General features: G+C 57.2%; 1 protein-coding gene across 1 annotated transcript; it reads left to right on the top strand.

Annotated features, from left to right (window-relative positions):
* The first annotated feature begins 219 nt into the window (after positions 1-219).
* On the top strand, positions 220-11,479 carry BCL3 (BCL3 transcription coactivator). The gene is made up of 9 exons (XM_003277564.3): positions 220-597; positions 2,783-2,936; positions 7,770-7,878; positions 8,382-8,586; positions 8,692-8,780; positions 9,011-9,088; positions 9,615-9,782; positions 10,096-10,213; positions 10,864-11,479. The coding sequence occupies exons 1-9, from the start codon at positions 342-344 to the stop codon at positions 11,049-11,051; spliced, it is 1,365 nt and encodes a 454-aa protein (XP_003277612.3). The 5' UTR covers positions 220-341; the 3' UTR covers positions 11,052-11,479.
* The last annotated feature ends 2,965 nt before the right edge of the window (positions 11,480-14,444 follow it).

Raw genomic sequence — 14,444 nt, forward strand, 5'->3', positions numbered from 1 at the left:
CCTCCTCTCCCCCCACCCCTCCTTTCCTCTCCCTCCCCCGCCGAAGCCTGGCTGCCCCGGGCGCCGCGGGCCGGGAGGGGGCAAGCGGGGCGCGGCGCGGGCGGGGCGCAGGGCAGGCTGCACCGCCGAGCGGCGGGAGCAGCGGCGGGTCCAGGAAACCCCTGGGGCGTACGGGTGGCCCCGGGGGGGCCGGGGGCGGGGAGGCGGGCGGCCGGCACCGCCCCGGCCGACAAAAGTCCCTTCAGTTCAGCCGGCTGCAGGGGAAGTCCCGGCGCCCGGCGAAACCACCCTCCCGTGCAGCCGAGCCCAGCCGCGCTCCGGCCGCCGTCCCCGGCGGCCCCATGCCCCGATGCCCCGCGGGGGCCATGGACGAGGGGCCCGTGGACCTGCGCACCCGGCCCAAGGCCGCCGGACTCCCGGGAGCCGCGCTGCCGCTCCGCAAGCGCCCGCTGCGCGCGCCCTCCCCGGAGCCCGCCGCTCCCCGCGGCGCTGCGGGCCTTGTCGTCCCCCTGGACCCTCTGCGCGGCGGCTGCGACCTGCCGGCGGTCCCCGGGCCCCCCCACGGCCTGGCCCGGCCGGAGGCGCTTTACTACCCGGGTGAGTGGCCCCCGAGGGTCCGGGCCGGGTGGGATCCACACAGAGCATAGGGTCACCAGAGCCAGGAGGCAGAGCTCGAGGCACAAACCGGTGTCTCTCCAGGGACCTGGGGGACAAGAGGATATAAGCCCGGGTTCCAGGGATACAGATATGAGATCATCGGGGAGCCAGCAAGCTGTGCCTTGGGATCTGGGGATTTGGGGATCCTGGGGGGCAGAGCCCAGGGGCTGAGTGACGTGGGGGGGCCAGGGACAATGCCCAGTGGTACAAATATGGGGGTGTCAGGGAATCAGGGCACAGAGCCTGGTATCCTAGGGACAAAAAAAGTACAAGCTCTTAAGCCAGATGTGTAGGGTTATGAGGAAGCTGAGATGGGCTGGAGAAACTGGGGTTCCTTGTATCCTGATATTAGAATCAAAGGGAGTCACGGCAACAGAGACTGGGGTTCTAAGGAGACAGATACTGAGGATCTCAGGATGTCACAATCTCAGGAACCAAGATATCTGGAGACATGGGCATTATGAAAACAGAGATGGGGTTCTGAGCACCGCAATATCTGGGATCACAAGGATCCAAGGAAATGAACCAGAGCTGCAGGGACCCAGATACCAGGGGGTCTTGAGGACCCAGGGGAACAGAGACCTGGGGTTCTGGGTACTCGGTTATGTGGGGCCACAAATGATCAGGGTCCTATTTGAGGTCAAGATCAGGTGGGCCGAAGGGGATCAGGGGACTGAGGATCTTAAGATTGGGTAATTCTGAGACTGGGTAATTTAGAGGCAGGATGAAAAATTCAGGGGTCTCCAGACAGAAAGCCTCAGGGCCCCAAGGCCTGGTATTGGAGATACTGGGACCTGGAAACTTGGGAGTTCGAGAACAGAAGGCCCACAAGGATCAGCAGATGACAAAGACCACACACTCTTCTCTCCATCCTGTCTCCATCCCTGATCTAAAGAAGCGGTGTCCCCTACCACAGCTGTAGCCACGTCACCATCCCCAGTTGACCCCCAAAGCTGCAGAGAGCCCTTCTACAGAGCCCCAAAACTTTAGGTAGTTTCTGCACCCTCCACCCCATCAGCGTGACAGCTGGAGAGCCTCAAGCTATGTGCCAGGAGTTCTGCCATGGCCTCCCAGCTTTCCCATTCCAAGAGTGAGAAAGCAGGCCTCAGTTTTCCCTATCTGTGTGATGGGTTGGTATGGATTAGCCTGCTGCCATGGTCCCCTCGCCTTTGTTTGTTTGTTTGTTTGTTTGTTTTTGTTTTTGTTTTTTGAGACAGAGTTTTGTTTTGCTCTGTCGCCCAGGCTGGAGTGCATTGGCATGATCTCGGCTCACTGCAACCTCCGCCTCCCAAGTTCAAGCGATTCTTGTGCCTCGGCCTCCCAAGTAGCTGGGATTACAGGCATGCACCACCACACCTGGCTAATTTTTGTATTTTTAGTAGACACAGGGTTTCACCATGTTGCCCAGACTGGTATTGAACTCCTGACCTCAGGTGATACGCTCGCCTCGGCCTCCCAAAGTATTGGTATTAGAGGCATGAGCCACCGCGCCCGGCCTACCGTGGCCCCTTTTTAAACAGTTTGATCTAAAATTACCCATGCGTGGTGGGGAGCATCTGTAATCCCAGCTACCTGGGAGGTTGAGGGAGGAGAATCGCTTGAACCTGGGAGGCAGAGGTCGCAGTGAGGCAAGATCGTGCCACTGCACTCCAGTCTGGGTGACAGAGCGAGACTCCATCTCAAAAACAGTTTGAACAGGCTTCTGGTAACACCTCCTCTCTCCCTCCACTCTCCCCAAACCCACTCTACATTTATCCCACGCCCTGCACCCAGCAATTCATCAGCCACAAAATCACTCCACAGACAGTCCCTGGGGTCCCCTGCTAGTTGATGATGGGTGCACCCTCTGTTCTTAAGGGACCCTTTGTCTGATTGGAGATTGGGGTCAGAAGGTAAGTGACAATGAGGGTGACCAGCCCTGGAGGGAGAGGAAGCTGCCAGAGCCCAGAGGAGGGATGTGGAAGGGGGTTTGTTTTAGGCCCTGAGGACCCTGTATGGGATGCAAAAGGGACCCAGGAGAAAGGGCAGGTGACACCACAGGAGCAAAGGTCTAGAAGTGGGGAGCGGGTTGAGGGTCTGTGGGTGTGGCCTCACCCATGTCCCTTCTCTGTCCTCCATTGTCCAGGAGCCTTACTGCCTTTGTACCCCACTCGGACCATGGGTTCCCCGTTTCCTCTGGTGAACCTGCCTACACCCCTATACCCCATGATGTGCCCCATGGAACACCCCCTTTCTGCTGACATCGCCATGGCCACCCGTGCAGATGAGGACGGAGACACGTGAGTGACAGTCCCCTATTAAGGGGAGGGGTGGTTGGGAAGACCAGCCGTCCATAACACAGGGCCATTCAGCTCCCAGTGGACCTGACTCAGAACTCAGTCTCCACCACAGGCTGTGTGACCTTGAATAAGGCCCTTCCCCTCTCTGAGCCTCAGTTTCCTCCTCTGAAGAATGGGCACCTTGAGAGCATTTACCTCCTAGGCCACTATTTTTGTTTGGTTTTTGTTTTTGTTTTTTTGAGACAGGGGCTCACCCTGTCGCCCGGGCTGGAGTGCAGTGGCACGATCTCGGCTCACTGCAACCTCTGCTCCCCAGGTTCAAGTGAGTCTCATGCCACAGCCTCCCGAGTAGCTGAGACTACAGGTGCCCACTGCCAAGCCCGGCTAATTTTTGTATTTTTTGGTACAGACAAGGTTTCACCATGTTGGCCAGGCTGGTCTCAAACTCCTGACCTCAAGTGATCCACTCGCCTTGGCCTCCCAAAGTGCTGGGATTACAGGCATGAGCCCCAAGCCCACCCCTAGAACACTATTTTTGGAACAGTGGTCTTCAGATTTTTTATCACAACCTAAAAACAAGAAAGACAGTTCATTGATTAACTTACTATATGAATTATACATGTAAAACTTCTATCACTGGACCTGGCATAAATGTCGAGTAAGTGTTTGTTAGTATCACTATTATTTTATCTCAAACCCAGCACACACACACACACACACACACACACACACACATAAACTTGAAATTAAAATTGCACAAAATGAAACAATACTCGCCCTTACTATGTGGGTTCTACTGTGACATTTTTTTTTTTTTCCAGAGACAGGGTCTCGATCTGTCACCCAGGCTGGAGTGCAGTGGTGCAATCACAGCTCACTGCAGCCTTGATTTCTTGGGCTCAAATGATCCTCCCACCTCAGCCTCCTGAGTAGCTGGGACCACAGGCACTCCCCCCACACCTGGCTAATTTTTGTAATTTTTTTTTTTGTAGAAACACGGCAGTCTTGCTATGTTGCCCAGACTGGTCTCAAACTCCTGGGCTCAAATGATCCTCCCACCTCAGCCTCCCAAAGTGCTGAGATTACAGGTGTGAGCCACCGAGCCCAGCTTACAGCTTTACTTTGCCATTTTCCATTCTAGTCGACTTCATTGTTTCATGGTCACAGCCCACTACATTAATTCGAAGATCCCCTAAATTGATTTCACAACCCCCATGGTTTATCACCTGCAGTTTGAAGAACACGTTTGTGAGGCTGCTGAGAAGTCCTGCACGGGAGGGTTTGCTCTGTGCCTAGAACATAGTAAGCGCTCACTACAATTGATCATCATGATTCTTATTATTCTATCGACCTGGGTTGGAATCTCAGCGTGGCCACTTTCTACTCCCTCTGTGCCTCAGTTTCCCTCTCTGTAAAAACAGGAACCATCGCGTGTGAGGGTCTCCGGGAGGAAGAAATGACATGATTTATACAAAGCGCTTCTGTGAGAATTAGTTTGGGGCCTGGAAACCACAGGTAGAGATGAACAGGCCTATTTCTGCAGAGAAGTAGCAGAGGGCTGCCCCGCCACTGGCCCACTGAGTGATTTCATGTCCCTGAGTCTCAGTTTCCCTATTTGGAAACTGGGTATCATAATAGCACCTATCACAATTAGGATTCAGTGAGATCTTGTACACATGTATTAATACGGTGCACAGAACGGGGCTGGGCAAACAGTAAGTGCTCAATGCATGGAAATGGGTCATGTTTGAGCAGAGCTCCCAGGGTGGTTGCAGGCCATCTCCAGAACCCTAGCAGGAGAAAGTGGCCGAGATTATAAAGAGCTAATAAAACCTAGTTCCCTCCCCTTCTGGGTACCTCTGGGGGGTCATCTACGAAACGGGCTTAATTAGTAGTCTCTGCCCCCAGGGGTGAGCTGTCCATGCTGTTGAAAAGCAGGGTGCTTGCTAGAGGCCACCCGGCCCACCAGTCTCCAGCCCCAGGCCCTCCCCCCACCCTCCCTCCCCGACTCTCCCCCAAGGCAAACACTTCTGCCTCAGCTGCCTGCTGGGGGAAATCCCTTCCCGCAGAACTTGACCGCAACCCAGCTGCTCTGCCTCCCCCACGTCAGCACCCGTCACTCACTCGCAGCCTCCCCCCTCCTGGCGCTTCCTCCAACCTTAACCCCTTCCGCTGGGGCTGAGACTTTACCGGAACGGGCAGCGGCCCGGCCCCAGCCTGCGCCACCGGCTCCACTTCACACCCGCGGGGGAGGGCAGTGGGGGCGAGGAGGGCGGGGGACTCTAAGTCTGGGTCCCCGCAGGAGCCAAAAGGTTAGGAGGCTGGGCTTCCATCTCCTCACAGGCGGGTACGGGCCTTGGGGCATTTGGACCCCCAAGAGGTTAGGGACTGGGCAGCCAGAAACCTGGGGAGGGGGCAGGAAGGCGGGGGCGGGGGGGGTGATGTTCTGATTTTCAGAAGGCAGAAGTTGGGGAACTGTATTCCTTAATCTCCGAGGGGATGAGGAGCAGCTTGGCAGCTTGGGGACCTGGCACTCAGAGGGGTTTTAGGGGCAGGACCAGACACAGAAATTTGCAGAGTCCCTTGTTCAAAACTTAAGAATTTCACGACAGCGGCAGCAGGACATTCTAAGCATTGGGCAGGTGAAGCTGGTCACGCCAAGGGGCCTGAAAGTTTGTATTCCCAAAGGGACAGGGTTTGAGGCGCTGTATTTCTGGGTCTCTGAGGGGACAAGGACAGGCAAGGTGGTTTAGGATTCTGGAGCTCTGAAGGACGGGGGAAGTCCTTATTCTTAAAGAAGAGTTAGGGCTATTTCTGGCTCCCAAGAGATGTTGGGGGTGGATGCCGGGATAAGGAGGACTTGCAGCCAGCTGGAGCCTGAGCTCTGCGGGGTGGAGTTCCAGAGGGTCCCCCAGGCGGGAGGACTCAGGATTATGCGTCCCCCCCCACACACACACCTCAAGGGAGCTAGGTCTTCTTGGGCTGGGCACCCCCTTCCCCCGCCCCATTCAGGGATGGAAGTTGGGGTGCCAGGGGTGGCCAGGGTAGATCCCCGGCGGGACAGGCTTCCCTCCCCCGGGAGCAGGAAGCAGAGCCCCGCCCAGCAGACCTGTTACTGGAAGTCCGAGGGCTGGGTCGCCCCTCCCGTCCCCACTTCCTCCAGCCCCGCCCCACCCCCTGCGGCCCGCGCGTTTATGGGAACTCAGGCCTGGACGGTTTCTCTGAAATCATTCGCCGCGTCTGCCCTCACTTAACCCTGGCCGCCCCGAGAGGGACCCAGGCCAGGCGTCCTGGGAGATGCAGAGAAGGGGGGACCCTTCCCAGGGACCCCGGCCCCTCCCTCAACATTTTATTTTTAAATTTGGCTTTCACGGATTAGGAGTCAGGTTCAGCGATTCACCTGCGTGATCTCACCCTGGCATTGTGGGCGCTGTACTTTACATAAGAGAAAACTGAGGCTACGAAAGGCCCCCAGCACGCAGGCTTTGCCCTAGCACGCAGCTAGGCTAGGAGGGGTTGTGGCCCAATTTGCAACCCTGGCCCCAGAATTTCTGCACTTCCGTCAGAACCACCTGGGAGGCTAGTTTAAACTGGATTCTAGAAACACATTCCACAAGAGAGACGGGTGCTGGCGAGAAAGGAATTACTTAGTAAACTTTAAATAAAGATCCTGCCGCCCACTGTGTACAGGTAGTCCTCCTTGGGTCCTCCGCTCTGTCCCCCACCCCATGCAAACATGCACAGGCGTGCACAAGCACACGCACACACACACACACACCAGTCTCCGAATAGCTTGTTCTAGGTCGGGGTCTCTGGAAACTGAGCAGGAAGTTTATTGGAAATGTTCTCCATCAACACCTGTGGGACGAAGGAAGCCCACCTAGGCAGAGGGAGAAGTTGAGCTGCTGTGTCGCCTCCACACGGCCTCAGCCATCCCACAGGGAATATTGAAGCTGGAATGGCCTTCAGCCTTGGGGTCAGGAGGCTAGGCTCTCTATGCTGGCATTAACCAGTGACTGGATGCCATTGAAGGGCAGCTGCCCTTGATTCACATGGGGCGTGACCTTGGACAAGCAGCTCTCTTGAGCTGAGGGTAATTCCCAAATGGTCTGAAAGCTGACAATCTTCCCAGAAGCTGAGAGAGTGAGTCCTTCAGTCTGGAAGGGGGTTCTGGACTGTACAGCCTCCAGAACAATGGCCCCATCCCAGTTTGTCCTCACCTCCCTTTTAGTCAAAACTTTTGTTCCAGACTGGGCGTGGTGGCTCATGCCTGTAATCCCAGCACTTTGGGAGGCAGGAGGATCACTTGAACCCAGCAGTTCGAGACCAGCCTGGCCAACATGGTGAAACCCTGTCTCTACTGAAAATACAAAAGTTAGCTGGGCGTGATGGCACACGCCTGGAATCCCAGCTACTCGGGAGGCTGAGGTTGGATGATCGCTTGAACCTGGGAGGCAGAGATTGCAGTGAGCACGAGATAGCACCACTGCACTCCAGCCTGGGCGACAGAGCAAGACTCCGTCTCAAACAAATAAAATAAAATAAAAGGGTCCCTCTGGCTGTTGTGTGGGGGACAGACAGTACAGCATAGGTGGGAGCAGAGAAGCCATGAGGATGGAACTGTACTAGACCAGCAGGGAGCCAGTGGTGGCTAAAGCAGGATGGAGAGAGTGGGTGGTAAATCAGGATGGAGGGAGTGGGTGGGGAGAAGTGTTTGAATACTGGGGACATTTCCAAAGTATTCGACACATTGGAGTTAGCATTGCCAACAGCATGAGGGTGAGAGGTGAACAGCCCCTAATGCCTGTGATTCCTTCACTCCCCCACCCCCAGGCCTCTCCATATTGCTGTGGTGCAGGGTAACCTGCCAGCTGTGCACCGGCTGGTCAACCTCTTCCAGCAGGGGGGCCGAGAGCTCGACATCTACAACAACCTACGGCAGGTGACGCTGGGTCTGAGGGAGGAGGGGCTGGTGCCTGGACTCCTGGGTCTGATGAAGGAGGGCTGCGGGCCTGGGCTCCTGGGTCTGATGGAGGAGGGCTAGGAGTCTGGAATCCTGGGTCTGAGGGAGGAGGGCTGGGGTCTGGACTCTAAGTAGCGAGGTGCTCCAGGCTTCTGGTTCCTGGGGAATAAGGGTTCTAGGGCCTTGGACTCCTTGTTCCTGAGAGGGTGGGGGCCTAAAGACCTCCTAGTGAGGAGGGAGGGGGCTGGGGACCCAGAATCCGGGTACTAGTGAAAGAGGAGGTTGGAGGCCCAGTCTTCTGGGTCCTGGGGAAGGAGGAGCATGGGGCCCCGACTCTTGAATCTGAGACAGGAGGTGTCTCAGGTTTCTGTTCCTGGGGAAGACTGCAGGATGAGGAATAAGGGTTCCGAAAACCTGAGGGAGGCAGGACTGGAGACACAGGCAGGGCTGGACACAGGTCCCTCACAGTCGCTGTTCCCCAGACACCGCTCCACCTGGCTGTGATCACCACATTACCGTCTGTGGTCCGGCTCCTGGTGACAGCTGGTGCCAGCCCCATGGCGCTGGACCGCCATGGCCAGACGGCCGCTCACCTGGCGTGCGAGCACCGCAGCCCGACCTGCCTGCGAGCCCTGCTGGACAGCGCAGCTCCGGGCACGTTGGACCTGGAGGCCCGTAATTATGACGGTGAGCATCTACCGCGGGGCAAGGCTGGGCTGTCCAGCGGACCTAGAGTCCATCAGCGGCCGCAAAGCCCGGGCCTAGGTTTCACCGAGCCCTCCTCTCCCTCAGGGCTCACCGCCCTGCACGTGGCAGTGAACACCGAGTGCCAAGAAACCGTGCAGCTCTTGCTGGAGCGCGGTGCCGACATCGATGCAGTGGTGAGCGCGCTCTAGGAGCTGGGAGGGAGCGGGGCCTTAGCAGGGGCGGGGTCTTGGAGGGGGCGTGGCCAGTGTGGGGCTGGCGTGGGAGAGCGCCCGCGTGGAGTGGGGCTTGGAGTATCAGACCCAAGAGAGAGGCTGGACCCCGCGAATGGGATGTGAACGGGATGCGGGTCGCCGGCTGCTGGAGCAGAGCTTGGAGAAGCTAAGACCTTCCCTCCCCGCCGCAGGACATTAAGAGCGGCCGCTCCCCGCTCATCCACGCCGTGGAAAACAACAGCCTTAGCATGGTGCAGCTGCTGCTGCAGGTGCGTACAGCCCCCCTGAGCCTCGCGCCCACCCTATCCTCTGACCCCCAACCGGCTCTGGCCCCAGCCCCTAGCTCTGACCCCGCCTTCCAGTTCTCGCTTCGGCTCCTGCTCCGCGTCCAGCTCTGATCCTTCCTTTAGGGCCTAGTTATCTCGACGCTAGGGCTCCACGCCCCTGGCTACGAACTTGTCCCATTCCTCCCCTGCCACCTCAACGGCCTAGGCCCCGCCCTGCGATGGCCTGGCTGACCTCGCCTTCCAGCCAGGCCCTGTCCACGCATTGTCCTTCCCCCCTCCAGCCCCCCGGACCCTTTGGGGCGCGGGCCTCGGTGTCCAGCTCCAGTTCATTCAGCGCCGCCAACGCAGTCCCGCTTGGCCCGCCCTTGGCTCTCGCTCCTACCTTCCTGTGACCCCACCCCGATCCGGTGCCGCCCCACGTGCCGGCCACCCACCCGGGCCTCCAGCCTCTGTTCCCTTGCCCCGGGTGGCCCGCGCGCCCTCCTGACCCGGCCCTCCCGCCCCGCAGCACGGCGCCAACGTGAACGCGCAAATGTACTCCGGCAGCTCCGCCCTGCACTCAGCGTCCGGCCGCGGGCTCCTCCCGCTGGTGCGCACGCTGGTCCGCAGCGGCGCTGACAGCAGCCTCAAGAACTGCCACAACGACACGCCGCTCATGGTGGCGCGCAGCCGCAGGGTGAGCCGGGGCAGCTGTGGACATGCCCCTTGCACACGTGTGTCCGCGGGCTGGTGGCAGGCGAGTGTGCCAGAGCGCAGAGGAGTGAGGGTGTCTGTGCCGTTGCGTGGAGGGGAGTGGGTGAGCCTCTGAGAGCGCGGGTGTGAGTTCCAGAAAGGAGGAGAGACTGGCACCAAGAAAAAAAGTGCCTTGCCCATCTTTCCTTACTGAGAAATGGAGAGGCCGCCACCTGGAGCCGGTGAGCTAGGAGGGATAGAAGGAGAGAGGGCTGTGAGGCATGGGTGGCTCTGTGGTCACGCCCATCTTCCTACAGGTCATCGACATCCTGAGGGGGAAGGCCACCCGGCCTGCTTCCACCTCCCAGCCAGACCCCTCCCCTGACCGGAGCGCCGACACCTCCCCCGAGAGCAGCAGCCGCCTCAGCTCCAACGGTGAGAAACCGTTCCCAACCTCCAGCCCTGGCGCCTCCTCCCTCAGACCCAGGAATCCCCACCCACAGCCCCTCCTCCCTCAGACTCAGGAATCCCAACCCACAGCCCCTCCTCCCTCAGATCCAGGAGTCCAGGCTCCTAGCCTCCTCCCTCTGACACAGGAATCCCAACCCATAGCCCCTCCTCCCTCAGATCCCTGGCCCCTCCTCCCTCAAACCGCAGCCCCTCCTCCTTCAGACCCCCCCCAGCCCCTCCTCCCTCAGACCTCAGCCCCTCCTCCCTCATACCCTCAGCCCCTCTTATCTCAAACCTCAGCCCCTCCTCCCTCACACCCAGGAGTCCAGATTCCCAGACCCTCCTCCCTCAGACCTCAGCCCCTCCTCCTTCAGACCCCCAGTCCCTCCTCCTTCAGACCCCCAGCCCCTCTTCCTTCAGACCCAGGAGTCTAGGTCCCCAGATGCCTCTTTCCTCAGACCCGGGAGTTTAAATCCCCGGCCCCTCCTCCCTCAGACCCAAGAGTCCAGACCCCCAGCCCCTCCTCCCTCAAACCGCAGCCCCTCCTCCCTCAGACCCAGATCTCAGGCCCCAGCCCCTGCTCTCTGGGTCTAGCCTCTCACCACTCTCCCCTTCTGTCTCTCTTCCTTCCTCAGGTCTTCTCTCTGCATCACCATCCTCCTCACCCTCCCAGTCTCCCCCTAAGGACCCCCCTGGATTCCCCATGGCTCCTCCCAATTTCTTCCTTCCTTCCCCATCTCCACCTGCCTTCATGCCCTTTGCTGGGGTCCTCCGAGGCCCTGGCCGGCCGGTGCCCCCCTCCCCAGCTCCAGGAGGCAGCTGAGGGGGATGGGGGGGCAGATCTTGGACTCATGAGGAGGGGCCCCCCTGCCCTGTGGGGTCAACCCTTTTGGAAACTGTGAAGATCTCACTCTGCCCCCCCCCCCATCTTCGGGACCAGGATTTGCACAGAAGCACATGCACCTACCCATACACTCCCACTTCTGAACACAGATGTTCCCCCATCTCGCTCCCTCCCAGGACTCTGACCCCAGCATTCTCAGGCACCAGTCCCTGTCCGGAATGCCACCCACATCTTCCATTTCCATGTCCCCTCCCAGAGCTGGTGGACCCAGGAAACAGCCACTCCCCTCCACTCTCTACCAGATAACTGAGGAGGGGAGAGGTGAGCCGTAACGGGCACGAATCACGATGTAAATTATTAAGCATTTTGGTTGGATTTCTTTTGTAATAAACTATTTTTGTACCATATCCCTTGGGTGCATGGGTCTCTTTCATGAGATGGACCTGGCGGAAGTGCCTTCGTGTGTGTGCACACCCGTGCACTGAATCCAGCTGACTCCCACAGTGATGTCGTGAGTCTCAGACAATCTCCTGTGTGTCACTCTGGGACTTCTGGTGTGTTTGGTTGTGAATGTTGCCATCATTGTCACTGTACCATTGTTTCTAAGGAGGACATGGTGTGTGATATCTTTTTTTTTTTTTTTCCAAGACAGAGTCTTGCTCTGTCGCCCAAGCTGGAGTGCAGTGGCGTGATCTCGGCTCACTGCAACCTCCACCTCCCCGGTTCAAGCGATTCTCCTGCCTCAGCCTCCCGAGTAGCTGGGATTACAGGTGTGCACCACCACGCCTGGCTAATTTTTGTATTTTTAGTAGAGACAGGGTTTCACCATGTTGGTCAGGCTGGTCTCGAACTCCTGACCTCATGATCCTCCTCTGTCGGCCTCCCAAAGTGCTGGGATTACAGGCATGAGCCACAGCACCTGGCTGGTGTGTGATATCTTTCCAGGATACCCTGTTGGATTCCGTAGTGACCCTGGGCATGTGTGTTTCTGTAGTGTGGGGGTCCCGGTGATAACCCACAGTTGACTTCAGCCCCAATCGTCTCTGGCTGTCCGAGTGCGTGGTGTTTAGGAGTGTTCCTAACATTGAGATCCGGGGTGATGCTGTGATTGTTGCCCTGTGACTGCCTCACATGGTGTGACACAGTTTTACTCAGTGGTTCCACAGGGCCCCTCTAATGGACCACATCTGTAGTTTTTTTGTTGTTTTTTTGTTTTGGGATGGAGTCTCACTCTGTCGCCCAGGCTGGAGTGCAATGGCGCAATCTCGGCTCACTGCAACCTCCGCCTCCTGGGTTCCAGAGATTCTCCTGCCCCAGCCTCCCGAGTAGCTGGGATTACAGGCACCCACCACCATGCCTGGCTAATTTTTGTATTTTCAGTAGAGACGGGGTTTTGCCACATTGGCCAGGCTGGTCTCAAACTCCTGACCTCAGGCAATCCGCCTGCCTTGGCCTCCCAAAGTGCTGGGATTACAGGCATGAGTCACCGCGCCCAGCCACACATCTGTGCTTTGACTCTGGGGTATGTCTCTGTGTGTCAGTCGGGGTTTGTAATGGTTTCCTGTTGCCACTATAACAGATCACAAATGCAGTGGCTTGAAATGATGCTAACTTTTTTTTTTTTTTTTTTTTTTTTGTGAGACAGAGTCTCACTCTGTCGCCCAGGCTGGAGTGCAGTGGCACAATCTCAGCTCACTACAAACTCCACTTCCCTGGTTCAAGCCATTCTCCTACCTCAGCCTCCCAAGTAGCTGGGACTACAGGCATGCACCACCACACCAGGTTAATTTTTTGTATTTTTACTAGACACAGGGTTTCGACATGTTGGCCAGGCTGATCTGGAACTCCTGACCTCAGGTGATCCACCCACCTCAGCCTCCCAAAGTGCTGGGATTACAAAAGGTGTGAGCCACCATGCCAGCCAAACAATCCTAATTTATTCTCTTACAGTTCTGGGCATAAGAAGTCCAAAATCAGCCCGGCACGGTGGCTCATGCCTGTAATCCCAGCACTTTGGGAGGCCGAGGTGGGCAGATCACGAGGTCAGGAGATCGAGACCATCCTGGCTAACAGGGTGAAACCCTGTCTCTACTAAAAATACAAAAAATTAGCAGGGCGTGGTGGCGGGCACCTGTATTCCCAGCTACTCGGGAGGCTGAGGCAGGGGAATGGCGTGAACCCGGGAGGCAGAGCTTGCAGTGAGCCGAGATTGCGCCACTGCACTCCAACCTGGGCGACAAAGCAAGACTCCGTCTCAAAATAAATAAATAAATAAATAAATAAGAAAACTTCAGGGCCGGATGCGGTGGCGCCACTGCACTCCAGCCTGGGCGACAGAGCGAGACTCCGTCTCAAAAAAAAGAAGTCCAAAATCGAGGCCAAGCATGGTGGCTCACACCTGTAATCCCAGCACTTTGGGAGGCTGAGGCAGGAGAATCCCTTGAGACCAGGAGTTTGAGACCAGCTTGAGTAGTATAGTGAGACCCTGTCTGTACAAAAAAAAAAAAAATTAGCTGGGCATGGTGGCAGGCACCTGTAGTCCCAGCTACTCAGAAGACTGAGGTGGGAGGATTGCTTGAGTCTGTGAGTTCGAGGCTGCAGTGAGCTATGATCGCACCACTGCACTCCAGCCTGGGCAACAGAGTGAGGCCCTGTCTCAAAAAAATAAATAAATAAAAGAACCATGGTGTCAGCATCTGCTTCTTGTGGTGAAGGCTTCAGGCTGCTTCTACTCATGGCAGAAGGCCAAGGGAACCACACGTGTGCAGGGATCACGTGGCAGGAGGGGAAGCGAGAGAGAGAGAGAGAGAGAGAGAGAGAAGAAGTGCCAGGCTCCTTTTAACACCATCTCTCATGGGCGTTAACGGGGAGAACTCATTCACCCGCCAGAGAGGACATTAATCTATTCATGAGAGATCTGCCCCCATGACCCAAACACACCTCACATCAGGCCCACCTCCAACCTTGGGAATCAAAGTTCTTTTTTTTTTTTTTTTTTTTGAGACAGAGTCTCACTCTGTCGCCCAGGCTGCAGTGCAGAGGCCCAATCTCGGCTCACTGCAGCCTTTGCCTCCAAGGTTCAAGCGATTCTCCAGCCTCAGCCTCCCAAGTAGCTGGAATTACAAGCATGCATCACCATGCCCAATTAATTTTTGTATTTTTAGTAGAGATGGGGTTTCACCCTGTTGGCCAGGCTGGTTTTGAACTCCTGACCTCAAGTGATCCACCCGCCTCAGCCTCCCAAAGTGCTGGGATTACAGGTGTGAGCCACCGTGCCAGGCCCAAATTTCTTCATTTTTTTGGACACAGAGTCTCACTCTATCACCCAGGCTGGGGTGCAGCGGGAGATCCTAGCTCACTGCAACCTCGACC

Source organism: Nomascus leucogenys, chromosome 17 (assembly GCF_006542625.1).
Source record: "Nomascus leucogenys isolate Asia chromosome 17, Asia_NLE_v1, whole genome shotgun sequence".
Taxonomy (NCBI): Eukaryota; Metazoa; Chordata; class Mammalia; order Primates; family Hylobatidae; genus Nomascus; species Nomascus leucogenys.